The 13,649-nt window shown below is 39.8% G+C and overlaps 1 protein-coding gene across 1 annotated transcript in view; it reads left to right on the forward strand.

The window, feature by feature from the left end:
• LOC107187502 (neurotrimin-like) overlaps positions 1-13,649 on the forward strand; it is a 173,761-nt gene that overhangs the window by 139,693 nt on the left and 20,419 nt on the right. The window contains exon 4 of the mRNA XM_015575621.1: positions 9,349-9,507. Within this exon, the coding sequence (XP_015431107.1) occupies positions 9,349-9,507 (159 nt within the window). The remainder of the gene's footprint in view (positions 1-9,348; positions 9,508-13,649) is intronic.

A 13,649-nucleotide genomic window follows, 5' to 3' on the forward strand; every position in this document is an offset into this window, starting at 1 on the left:
CGAGGCGTGAGAATGGAAGGGTTGAGGGGTGGTCTACGTTACCGCTCGAATTGGTCTGTCCTTGTTCGTCGTTTATCGACGAATCACGTGTCGGTTTTTCTTCCTAATTTCTCACAAATTTTCCTCCTTTATCGTTTTTCTTTTTCGTCCCCTGGCAATCCAGCCGTGGTATTTCGCGTCCACTGCTTGTATAATTCGATGATTCGGAGCAGCCGAACTCCCTGCACAGAGGAAGCACGATGAATTGGTAAACGTGTGACAAGGTTATGTTTGCGCGAGCCTTGCACGAGTGTTGTTCTTGCCTTTGCAGCGCGGTCCGTCCCACGTAAATAAGTTAGCTTGTTGTTTCTACGGTTAATTAAATATCTTCCGTGGGAATGTGCAACGGGGACAAAACACGGCGATTAACTCTCGAATGAAATTCCGGACATTCCATTAGCCAATGGACAAACTGCAGCTTTTGGCCCTTAAGCGTGTCGCGAAGCATAACTTCCCGGGGCACGACATCCGCGCGTATAAACGTAAAGCTTAAGCTTATCGCAAATAACCCTCGTTAAATTCCTTGTTTATCGCGGTACTGTGCCCCCTATCCAACCCCCCCCCTTCACCTTGCGATTTCTACCTGCCACCAGTACACTGTGAAATAGCCCGTTTTCACTTTCTGCGATTCGATTGGTTAATCGTCTGCGTGGATAAAGGTGAATTTTACGATTGAGCGTGAGAGGTCGCGCAGTCTGTTCCAGGCATTGTGCTGGTCAACCTCGAACTATAATAGTTCGCATAATAGGCGAGTGTTACGGTTAGATACCGAGTCTTAGGAAAATTACTCTGAAGTCTTTCGGGTGATTGTGAAATGTAATATACGTAATAGAGGCCAGTTACTCTTTACTCGTCGTTTCCTGGTAGCTCTTAATTAACGGATTGTTAATTACACTAGCTTCCTGTAGTGAGAAGCCTACAACTGGTTTTAATTAATCATGCTCCGAGAGAGGATTGAACGTGAGTACGCTGCGACTTGAAAAGTTTCGGATCGTTTATAATATTCGTGAATTTTCGAAGCAGGCGAAGTGATAAGTAATGTAACGTGATATTGTTTGTGCTTTGTGTTACTGTTATCCTTTAACACGTTAACTGTCCAAATATGGGTGACACGTACATTGCAAAGAGGGTGGATTATTTAAATAATGTTACAAAATTTGGAGGAAAATTAATGTGCCAGTGTAATTTGAAACAAGACCAACGACCTGTATTAATTATACGCATGTATTTTGTCGACGATTTTTTACTTACAAGACGAAGTAAAGTGTGTCTGACTATGTTCGACCTTTTTCACTGTGACAGTTCATCTGTAAATCAAACGCATTCATTTGTAATTATACAGGGTGTCTCGGTTGATTCTGTAAGAAGAAATAAGGCGACAAAGGAGAATAATTTTCTTTTGCGTTTGAGGTTTCGGTTTCCAGAAAATCGAATTAGAAAGTTAATCTGAAACGCGTGTGTATTCGTCATGGTAGCAAGTAGAAACGGAATGCAATGAGCAGACGTGCTAGTCAAGTCCTATTCAATTGCACGCGTGTCCAGCAGATTTTCAAATTCGATAACCTCGAAAATGAAACGACAAATGAAAAAGATTTATTCTTCTTTTCGATTTATTTTCAATTATAGAATCATCTTTTGCCCGGTTGTACTATCCGACTGGGGACACCCTGTATACGCGTTAAAATACTCCATCTTTTGAAAGGTACATCGTTAGTAATTTAATTTCATATTTAATTCCGAATATGTGGATTATCGTTATGTTAAAATTATACAATATTCAGGGAATCAAATATTTGAAATTCATTATACGAAAATTTCAAGATTCTTTAGTACATTTTGCACCCAGATTCACTTTACTAAAAATACAAAATTAGAATAAATGTAATTAAATTTCTGTTACGCTATTAACTTTAATAGTATTTGAAAATATTAATTAACTGTTATAGAAGAATGAAGGAGTAACAGAATGCATAATATCAATAATCATTTATGTATTTATTTATTTATTATTGTATAGAAATACGTAAGATGAATATCCCGTGAATCGCAAACAGCGTAAATCAATGATCTTGAATGATAAATAATCACGATTCCACGTTGATACAGTGCATCGCATTCGGAGCTGGTAGCTTCACTGGTTAAAAATGGATCCGTCAATTGGCAACATGATCGACGCAGTCCACAGCGAGTTTTTCAATTTACCGAAATGGGTCCGAAAAAAACGAGTACCCCGCGCTATTTGCGAAATATCAAAGTTAATAATGTCACCGTTTTAATTCAATATTTTCGAAACCAGTGCGAAACAAATTTCATACTACTTCACGTGATTATAAAGCTCTATTCAAAGTTACATTTCCTCTTTAAATAATTAATAGTACTATCTATAAATATACATATATCTCTCTAATCTCCGTGTCAAATATTCCATTCATTCCAACTTTTTTGATCTTCCGTCAATCTTTAATTAACCTAATTTCATCTTCCAAAATGTTACCCGCCAGTTCTGCTGTCAATCTTCGTGTTCCATTACCTGTACATTGAAAAGATAAAAGTAACTACCTATTCCCACAGATTTGTTTCTTCTGCAAGCCGCAACCTCGTTTCTTTCCATTAGAATTGCGTTTTCCTCCCCCTTGTCGGTATGTCCGAGATGGTAAAATCGAATAAAAAAAGTCTCGGGCGGAATGGTACCCGACGAAATTCGCAATTTCCCCAACACCATCACTGCTCTCGAACTGTCCGTGGGACGAAGGTGCGTTCCGCGCAATCTACTGTCCCCGAGAAAATGGGTCGCCGATAAAAAACGCTATCGCAAAATGAGAACAACAGCACACGTTGTGTCGGAACGGACACACACGGGCGAAATAATAAATTCTACGCAATTGTTCGCCCGTATCAATAAATATACTATCTGCGAATACGAAGGTTCTTTTTTTAGTCGTACCCGTTTTGCGCTCTCCGCGTGCATACACGCCAGCGCGCGAAATGAATTGTACCACGTGTCGCCTGATATTTCTGTCTGTGATCTCTGACGGCCGGCTGGCATTGCTTTATGCCTGGAAACTTCGTGTTTACCACCCAGTCTTTTCGAAGAATTCGTTGGCTTATTTAACTGTTTTATCGTAGCGTCATTCGTGCTGAAAATTGCTGTACATTTCATATCGAGCAACAAGAATATTTTGCGCATGTAACCCACCGAAACGTTTCCAAGTATGCAACGGATGTTCCGACTGTTAACGGAGAAAATTAAACAATTTGTCCCCTTTTAAGATCACAAGCTACCCATAAAATCTTAGTGCTTCTGTTTTAATAGTATCATTCGATGAAGTTGCTCGAGCTACTGCTGATCGATAGACTAATCGTTATTTTAGAATTATGAGACTGATATACGGGGTGAGTTAATAAAAACTACTAGCTAAATTAACTCGTTACCCGGTGGTTATATCGGAAAAAATTTCATGTATTTCGTATGTATAGTTAGATTTCTTTATGTGTTATTTTTTTTTACATATCAAGGTGATATCAGGTTTTTTCAAGGTTAGTGCATCTTTCTTTTAATGCCGCGTTTATTCGATGGAAGGACAAATTCAGCGAGCTATATCACGATGGTACTAAAAAAGAGACGCATTGACCTTGAAACAACACAAGGTCACATTGATATCTCAAAAGAATAAGATATATAAAAATCCAATTCTATCCATCGCGTTCATTAAAATGCTAGATAATTCATTAAAACGTTTTTTGATATAACCAATAGGTAACGAGTTAGTTTAGATAGAATTTCTTATTGCCTCATCCTGTATGTAGAATCTTGTTATTTTGAAATCGAAAATATCAACATTAAGCAAACCTGTTTCATCTCATTTTTCTTTTTCTTTTTTATTTCTTTTTGGAGGGAATAATTGAATTTCTCAATTGCAAACGTGGAGATCTAATTAACATCAGAGATCCTACGGATCCTTGCTGATAAAATTTCGATATTAATCGGTGACAGAATTTGACGCAATTTTAAAATGACTGGGCGTTAAAGGGTTAATGATATTCCATTCTCCGAATAAAGAAGCGATGGTTATTCAAATTTCACAAGAGAATTTATTTCGAGTACAAAGTGTTTCTAATTTGTAATAAAAGTTTTTCTTCTTTTTAGAGGATCTACCTCATAAGGCCCGCCATCTAGTGGCTGACAATATGGCGGATGCAATTTTACATTTCGGTAACATACTGTGCTCTGGTTAAAGTTTCATCACGTTTTCGTTATACAGATCGTGTGTTTCTCTGTGTTCCTGTTAGTTTACAGAAATTTCGAATTAAACGTTAGAAAAGTTCCGTTCAACATTCTCTATGCCTAGGACCATCTATCACCGTAATCAGGGTAACAAGTTCAGGAAGCGTGCAAAACCTGGCTGAAAAGTTCGCGCCACGCTTGGAGACCTTTTCTTGTGTAGACTTCGTTATACAGGTACTTTACCTTCCGAACACGTATTTTGAAACTCGCGGGATGGAACAGGATACCGAGGATTCTTCGGAAGCACACGAAAATGGCCATCTTGATGGCCAAATCGCTTAGAAATCTCTTCGATCTGGTAAAAATGGGACAAAAAAAACTCGGTATCAATAACGAAGGCATCGACAATGATGAATATCAATAGTTATTTATGACTTATTAATAGACTGTTTTATTTTCACGCAAATATAGATTTTTATAGATTATTTTACTGAATTGAAATTATGTCCTTTTTTGTAATTTTACAGATGAGTAGGGGGCCCCGAATTACTAACTGTGTTGCATTAAGTTTCGGCGGGAATTCATTTTTAGAGAAGGAAAACATCCCTTGTGTTATTACCAGTATAAACAACATTATTTAAAGATTTTGTTTGCTTCTAAAAATTTCCTACCCTTTTACTTTTGTTTAAATACTATTAATAAACTCGGTAGCAGAAATATTTACGGAAATTATCCTACCTATCCCCTAAAAATCGTTACAAGAAATTTAAAAAGTTAGAAATCCAGTTTATTTCTCTCAAAGTATATGTGGTGGTATTTTTTCACGATTTTTAGGGGATAGGTAGGACAATTTTCGTAAATATTTCTTCCATCGAGTTTATTAATAGTATTTAGATAAAAGTAAAAAGGTAGAAAATTTGTAAAAGCAATCTATACAAGGGATGTTTTGCTACCCTAAATATGAGTTTCTTCCAAAACTTGATGCAACACAGTAACTCGACGCCCCCTGCTCGTCTGCAAAATTACAAAAAAAAAATCAGGCTCTGACACCAACATAATCCCCTTGTTAGTCTTTCATCATCCGTTGCCACCTTCGAACCAAAAAATACCATAAAAATTTATTTCAAGCTGCATGACCATTTTATTATAAAAAATAGTGGACTTCCTATTGATTAGAAAAATATAGTCTTCACGGTGACGGATGCACAACATTTTCGTGGTCTGGTCTGACACGAAATGCAATCTTACGATCGCGCGTACGATTAAATTGCTTGTAAACCCGCAGTTAGGGGAATCTGGCGTCCATTATTACGCGATGGCTGCGTGCGAGGCAGCAATATTCGACTCTATTCTATTTCCCGGCCGCGCAAGATGAGAGAGTGCAGCGAAACCCGACAACGAAATTCCACGGAACCCGCAAAGTTCCCGCGAAGAATGCGTCCGACGGTCGTTTTCCGTTTCCACGCGTTGCCAGACCCACTTTTGAAAGCGTCGAGTGTCGATTAATGAAACGCCGAAGGAACCACGAACCGCGTGCTACGAACGAGCAAGCACGTGCCCGCGAGCGCACGACGCTTTGCCGCCGGGGCGAAAATTTAATTTCGGTTCATTGTTAGCGAGGATTGAGTCACAGGTGGGGGAAACCTTTGATCGGCGGCGTGCCTTGCTTTTACCTTTTTAATAATAACATGTGAACCTCCCTTATCCGCGCGATGGAATTACAGTTTTTTTCCGGGACGCGTGAAACGCTCGAGTTTTCTGTATTTTAAAGCGGCGCGAAATTACGTTCCGCTTCGATAAATCCCTTTGACGTCGAACAAAAAGCGAGCGTTTTAATGTGATTATTAAGATTCTCCATACACAGTCGCCACCCACTCTCTACCCCTCACTCGATTTTAATTATTTCCTTTGTGTACGACGATTGCTAAATCTGTTTCCGATATTTCGGAATAATTTATTGCTTACCGGTGAATTGCTTTCTAGAGTGGGATATCGGGGAGGAAACAGACAAACGGTTTGAATTGGTTGGAATATTAAATGGGATTTATGAATAGAATGAATGGACGCTTGATAGCGTTAGTTGTAAGACGGTAAATATGTTTTTTGGTATACAGGGTGTCCCAACGAATGCGAGCACTTTCAATGTCTCACTTGTTTTTGAAGAGACAGAAAAATTTGAGGGGAAAGTATTATTTGGTTAGAATAAATACCTACTATGGTAAACAAAAATTTTTCTCGAGATTATATTTTTTGTGAAATTTCATGGTCATCAATGTTTTTTCAAATGGAACTACGTATTTTGATCAGCGTTATCGTTGAGATCAAGACCAATCTAATGACCTATAATGGTGTGACCATGTGACCTTGAATACGAAATAGATTTGCATAATAAAATAATAAGATGGATATCGTTTTGAGCATTTATAAAAATTAATTTTCTGCAAATCAAAAGCAAGTCAGATACTAAAGGTGTTTACATTAGGTGGGACACCCTGTATTTAGAGATTCGGTAAAGGTCTGGTAAAAGCCTCCCTGAATTGATATAATCATGTGAGTATATGCGGATCTACATACTGATTATATTGAATATGATCATTATGTGCATGATGATATCATAATTGAGATATAAGTCAATATCAATTTACATTGAGATAATGTACTCAACACCCCCTGTTGAGTTATTAGTGAAGCTAAGCGTACACGATTTGTGCATTTGATAGAATGAAGTTAGGGCTACCTTCCTACGATGTTAACTACTGTTAACTTGACTTACACAATTAATGCTTTCAAGGACTCAAATATTGGATACAATTGTTGTTTTTATAACCGAAATAACCCTTATCATAAAGAAGAAAAATTGGTTAAACATTTTTGTTGTGATTACTATAAATAAATTGGTTCGTAAGTCTTTATTTTTCTTTATTTTACAAATAATTGTAATTTTTTCCATATAACACAAAGTATTCATCTGAACCTGAAATATTTTCACTTTTGGATATTTTGTGATTCGAATATTGTTGGAGTGAAATTGCAGAAAACCTTACAATAGGGAAAATTAAATGGTTATCAGTACCCTCCTGCATTCTCGGCGCCCCTCGTCTTAACCGTGCGCCGCCGCAACGAAGGGGTTGCGATGATCTTTTGTTCCCCGGCACTGGCTTGCAATAATTGGCCACGCTTGGGGACTTTAATCGGCATTTTAATCCTGGAGGGGAAAGTGTTTTGTTTTACGCCACGCGGAAATTTAATGCTTTCACCGTGGAGTGTGAAAGTAATCCTCTATTGGGTATTTCACTCCAGCAAAGCTTTCGATTCCAGTGAGACGAAAAAATATTGCGTACTAACACAACACGTCTTTTATTCATTTCATTAGAATTCAGTAAAATAGGGATGAAATGAAAGAGAATGGTTACAACTTTTTATATTCGTTACTTTATACGCAGTGTTCACTCCTCTGAGGCTCTAGTCTGGTAAAAGTAATCACCATTTTGCAGTCTTTATTCTATTATTATCATTTTATGTAAGACATTAATTTCGATATTTATTATTTCCCAAATAATTTCTATATTTATTGAATTACTTTTCCTCCTTGACCAATTATACATTACTTACTTCCCGTTTGTACGACTACACGCTTTTCAGAAGTAATTGTCGCATATCAATTAATTATTATATTGCGGAAATTTATGCAAATTCAAACTTTCAGACGCTGACATGTGACAATTGAAATTCAACATTAAATTCATTATTTAAATACCTTTCGAACGTTATAAGATTTCATAAATGAATAAAAAACATTTGTAGCCTCTCAAATTAATATTTCTCATCAGTTCCCTTCTAATTAGATCCGCCCCAATAAATCAAGCATCCATCAAGCCATTCGCTTTTACGAAAACAGATACTATATAAAAATAAAAAGCCTACAAGAACATAGAAATTTCATTAAATTATTTATTTTAATATATTTTGCAAGTCCAAAGGTTTCATAAATGTATAAACATCCTCAACTTACCAAATTAATATTTTTCATTAGGTCCCATCTAATTAAACACGCCCCAATAAATCAAGCCATTTAAATTTCTTGAAACAGATATCATTCTCAACAAATATATCAACGTTCATAATTGATTCAACAAGACAACGAAACTTCTCAATATCATCTAGCACTCGCTTCTCTGGTCGAACAATATACTGTAATGTCTCGATGAGTGCGACATCCCCGGTCCACTTCGAAACATTCGTGACAAAGCGAAAAAGTTTTCAGCCCCTCATAAATTTGTTTTTTCTGCATGAAGCCAATCCTCTACTTAGCTTCTGCTTACTTTGTTTCGATTGATTCCACAGAGGGATTCCCCCAGTGGCGAGAATAACGCCGTTTCTGGCGCCGCATTCATCGAGAAATCACTGTAGTATAATCTTTGAGGGCTAAGACTACCAATAAATAATATGCATATGCACAAATTCCCCGAACCTTTCGATCAGACCCAGTCCTCAATCCCATCTCTACACAAAATCCACGGATCCCATTCCAATATCCGTCTAACGATCATCATCATTCGAATCGTCCATCCAAGTATCCGTTCCACGACTTACCACTCGACCGCTCAAAGACCCCTCGTTTAATAATTCGCTTGACATCGCCCCGCGTATCGAAGTATGGTATCGAGTTATCAATCGGCCCAAAAGATAGACAGGTGAGCTAGAGCCAGAGGGGGGGTTAGCAGGAAGTTCAGCTGCGTCCGGACGCGGGCGCTCGGCACGGCAGCCAGAGATCCGAGATTTTACGATCGGATTCCCGCCGTGCACGGGACGCTCGAGCGCGTACTCCCCATTCGTCGAACGGCCAACGGACCAGCATGCCGTCGGCTGTGTGCAGGCGTGCAATATTTGCGAATGTGCAACCAAAGAGAGAGAGAGAGAAATCGTCCTTTCCACCCGTGTATGTGTGTATGTCCCGGTCAGATAGCCATCTATCCGTGCGAATGGGTGTCGCGTTTTAGCGTGTGGTACCTACCCGGGTAGGTACTGTACACGATGGAGGCGGGTTTACCAGAGGAATTGCAACGTGGTGGTCATTGTTTCAGTACCCCCGGATATCCTGGACTACCCTACCAGCACGGACATGGTGGTGCGAGAGGGGAGCAACGTGACGTTACGGTGCGCAGCGACCGGTACCCCGGAACCGACAGTCACGTGGCGCCGTGAAGCCGGAGGCACAATCACCCTGTCGAACTGGCACGAGGGTACGTACCACCCATCGTCAGGGAATCGTCCCTGGAGCACACCTTTTTTCGATGGACCTTCCATTCCCTATTCGCCAGCTAGCCCATTCAGCCTCCCTCCATAGATGGAGACGGCACAGAGAGCATTTCCTTTCCTTTCCGTCCTATATCCGTTTCTGCTCCTTTTTCTCAGGCTAGCACATTGTTACCCTCGCCAGTCGTCGTCAGCTTCGCCCCTCTGCTAGCTTCCACGTATATTGCCACTTTCCTTGGTAGCGAGGCGCATACCTTACCCGGCCTTACCGTCGTCGAATAAAGGCGTGTGACGGTCGGTTCGGCCCGTCTTTCCTATCTTCTTTGATTGCTGCGACATCTTTATTGTCGGGGCTGAGAGACACACCTTCTTCCCAGGGGGGAGTTTTGAAAACCGGAGGTTTGTTCTTTGTTTGGATCTACGCTTGTTCACCTGCTGCCAAGTTGTCTTTGATCCGCGGGCGCGGGAGGAAGAGTGAATATTGCGATTTGAGCGAGGGATTTGTGGAGGATGAAGTATATGCTCCCTGTTTCAGCTGTGGATTTGGCGGAGGTATGAACGGTTTAGTCCGAAGGCGGTGTAAGTTCAGTTTTGCCTGTTTCTTTGATAGTTCAGTCGGATTTATTTGCTCACTGTGGCGACCGTATTGTCGATTTTCTCGAAATTGAAGTTATTGTTGGAATACCTTCGAAAGCAATTGCTCATATCATACCGCCACGAGAATAGTGTCGCAAGTCGAATAACGTGATTTTTTAAGAGAGGGAAAAGAAACTGATTCATTACGTAGCATTTCATCTGCGAAACAAAGTGGCACTAGCGCCATTTTGCTTGAAGTATTGGATTTCAACTAATGATATTTTTCTGAACGACGAGATATTCGACGCAATAAAATGAAACTTGCAAATTTTTAGTCTGTGACACTGTCCCGTGGGCGTATACCATGAACGTTTTTGCGTGTCTAAAATATACATATAAGATCGTAAAATCTCAAATCGTAAAATATTAAACGAAATGAATTTTGATATGTTCCATAAGCTTAGGAAACGTTCGACGGAGTAAGAACCGTCACAAATGTTACTTCAGTACAGTTTTCATTTTCTCGCAAAGAGAAAGTTCTAGTCGATGTTCTGGCAGTCAAAATGTTAAGGCTACCTGGCAACACGAATTCAGTTTTATAGCCTTTTCGTATCTGTGAAAAATATAAGTTATACTCCTCACCGAGGAAAAACCAATTAATTACCAACTAGAAATCGAATTACCATGATCTGATATAAGACGGAGAATTATGTAAGTCAATACCAATAATCGAACCATGATAAACGACAAAACGCTTCTTCATCATTCCCGTCAACCCTTCCAAGTAACAAGCTAACTACCTTCACAAGAGGCCAGGGCTCTCGTGTTCCTCTCCCGGAACGTATTAATCTCCCGTAGAAGCCAGCCTGCCAATTAAGCTTCGTTACTTAGATCCTCAATTAATGCCTCGATACTTCAATTATATAAACGAACCGTTCCAGTCGGCGGCGAAAACCGCACGAAGTTGGTCTCTTCGTGAATTCGGAAATCGATAGTTAACGTGACGGAGGAAGGGTGGATAACATGACCTTATCTAGCCGGAAGGAGGGGGGCTGGGAGGGGGTGGTCCGACGGAACCGTCGCGAAGAGCGGGTTCTGTTTTTGAGGCGTCAAAGCGTCCTTCGTTTTCTCCGTCCTTTTACCCCTTAATTACCATTCCCCCGGCACTTGGTACGAATTACTCGGTCGCCTCACTCTCCTTCGCCCGCGCCTTCGCCCGATTCCTCCGATCCTCTCGTCCTTTCTCGCCCACCGTGCCGTCGCGCGTCTGTTCAACCCGCTCCGTGACTAATTGCAAGCGGAAGTGCTGGGGACGTTTCGAATTGTACCGTGTGCAGGTGCGTGAGCAGGAGGGTTGGACTCGCCCGTCTTCCCATCCCCTTTCGCGCCTCTACTCTTCCCTGTTTCTCCCGTCCTTTCTGGCCTCGGGCTTAATGCTAAGGGGATAGAGGACTATTAGCCAGGCAAAATCGAAGGTTTTTATTTTGTGTTGGATTGCTTCGATACTAAATAATCATTATAACCGTACTTTTCACAGTCTATTGTGGAGGTGTTTGCGAGTAATTACAAGGGAAAACATTGTCGGTACAATCATAATTGTTTAAATTATTGAGAGCTAAAGGTGATCCTGGCGTAGAGTGTAGCTATAATTTGTGTATACATAGTTTCGGGTGAACTAGTACCTTAAAAGCAAAATACAGTAAATCCTCGATGAGTGTTCGATGACTTCTTGGCACTGGCAGGGTGACGTCCCTAGGTGTAAGGCTGACTTTTTGAAGTGGTTGAGCATAGTGATAAAGCTTAGAAAAGCTGGGATTAAAGATTGTTATGATATGATTGTCATTTCCGTACCCTTATTGAGTGTTGGAAATCTTAACATGTTCACTGTCATGGTGGTCATTGGTGACCGGCGCCATTAAATTACACGAAGAAACATTAAATTTCTAAACAGTAACATTTATGATCTTGTAAATATAATTAGTAACAGAGTAATAGCAAAAGTAACGAGTGTACCAAGTAAATACGTAAACAATTACATCATTAATAGTAATGACCTAAAGAAACGTATCTTACCATAATATATTACCTCAGGATTAAAAACATTGACAGTCAACGGGTTAACGTATTCCCCAAAAGTATTAAATGCGAAAAATTCGGTTACGACTCCACGTTACCAAGTACAACTTTAAAACCCACATTACCATTCGAGGGTTAACAGTATAAATTTACTGATGTTACAATTATTAGAGCACATAAATCAATCGATTGAAAAAATTAAAGGTAATAATTAACAAATCCTACTTCTCTACGGTAGAATTTACATTGAGATTTCCGTTCCACAAATATTTGTGGACCTAAAGCCCCAGGAGGATTTTTAAATACATCACGAGCATATTTCGAACGCTTGAAAAATCCCATTATCATCGCCGGAATTTCATTTTCCGGCCTGTCAAATATTTCGAAAAATGTTGTAACAGGAAATTACGAGGTTATCGAACCAGGGGTGGGCTAGAATATTTTCGTATCCCTCCTCCCTTGTCGACGCGGCGCGGATGTAAAGGCGAGGACGAAAGGATTTTCCCGCGACGGCCGTAAGATAGAAATGAATTTCCGGTGATTTATTCACCGGATGAATCTTTTATCGTTCGTGCTCAGTTTTGGGGGAATCGTTTTAAGCATTTGTCGTAACTCCTTTTTACTACCCTTCATTCGCTTCCTTCGTGAACCCACGGCGGCCATTCGATCACCGATTCCATTAGGCGATAAGTAGAGCGAAAATAAAATATTCCGTCCGGTACATCGTTTCCACCTTTCTTGTTCGCTTCCCACACCACCGTTCCTGTCATCTCGCAGCTCGACACGCACGGACCGAAGCGGTCTGTCGATCGGGAAAAATGAAAACTGGAGACTCCCCCCTCCCCGACAAATCCCGACAAAAGTTCCTGCTCGGTAATTTCGAAACGGCTAGAGACAATGGTTCTAGTAATTGCATAAGGGTGAGCAGCCCGACACGTGGTTCGAATTCAAACCGGTTAAATATTCTGTTCAACAAGTGTTTAAAGAGACGTGCTCCTCTTGATCGCGCGCAGCTGAGAATCTCGACGATCCCGAGTGTTCTACGGTATTCGTTTCATTACATGCTTCGCAATATCTGGAACAGATTTTTGAAATATTTTGTATAATATTCTTTGCAATATCTGGAACAGATTTTTGAGATATTTTGTATAATATTCTGTGCAATATCTGGAACAGATTTTTGAAATATTTTGTATAATATTCTTTGCAATATTCAAAACAGGTTTTTGAAATATTTTGTATAATATTCTTTGCAATGTCTGGAACAGATTTTAGAAATACATTCTATAATATTCTTTGCAATGTCTAAAACAGATTTTTGAAATATCTTGTTTGCATACTATTCTTTGCAACACCTTGAACAGATGTTTGAAATATTCTGTGCACTAATTGTTATTTACAAATACTATGTGATTGATATAGTATTTGAAGGATTGGTTTCTGAACGTTTTTAGAAGTGAATCGTCGCTGCTCCGAA

Source organism: Dufourea novaeangliae, unplaced genomic scaffold (assembly GCF_001272555.1).
Source record: "Dufourea novaeangliae isolate 0120121106 unplaced genomic scaffold, ASM127255v1 scaffold89, whole genome shotgun sequence".
Taxonomy (NCBI): Eukaryota; Metazoa; Arthropoda; class Insecta; order Hymenoptera; family Halictidae; genus Dufourea; species Dufourea novaeangliae.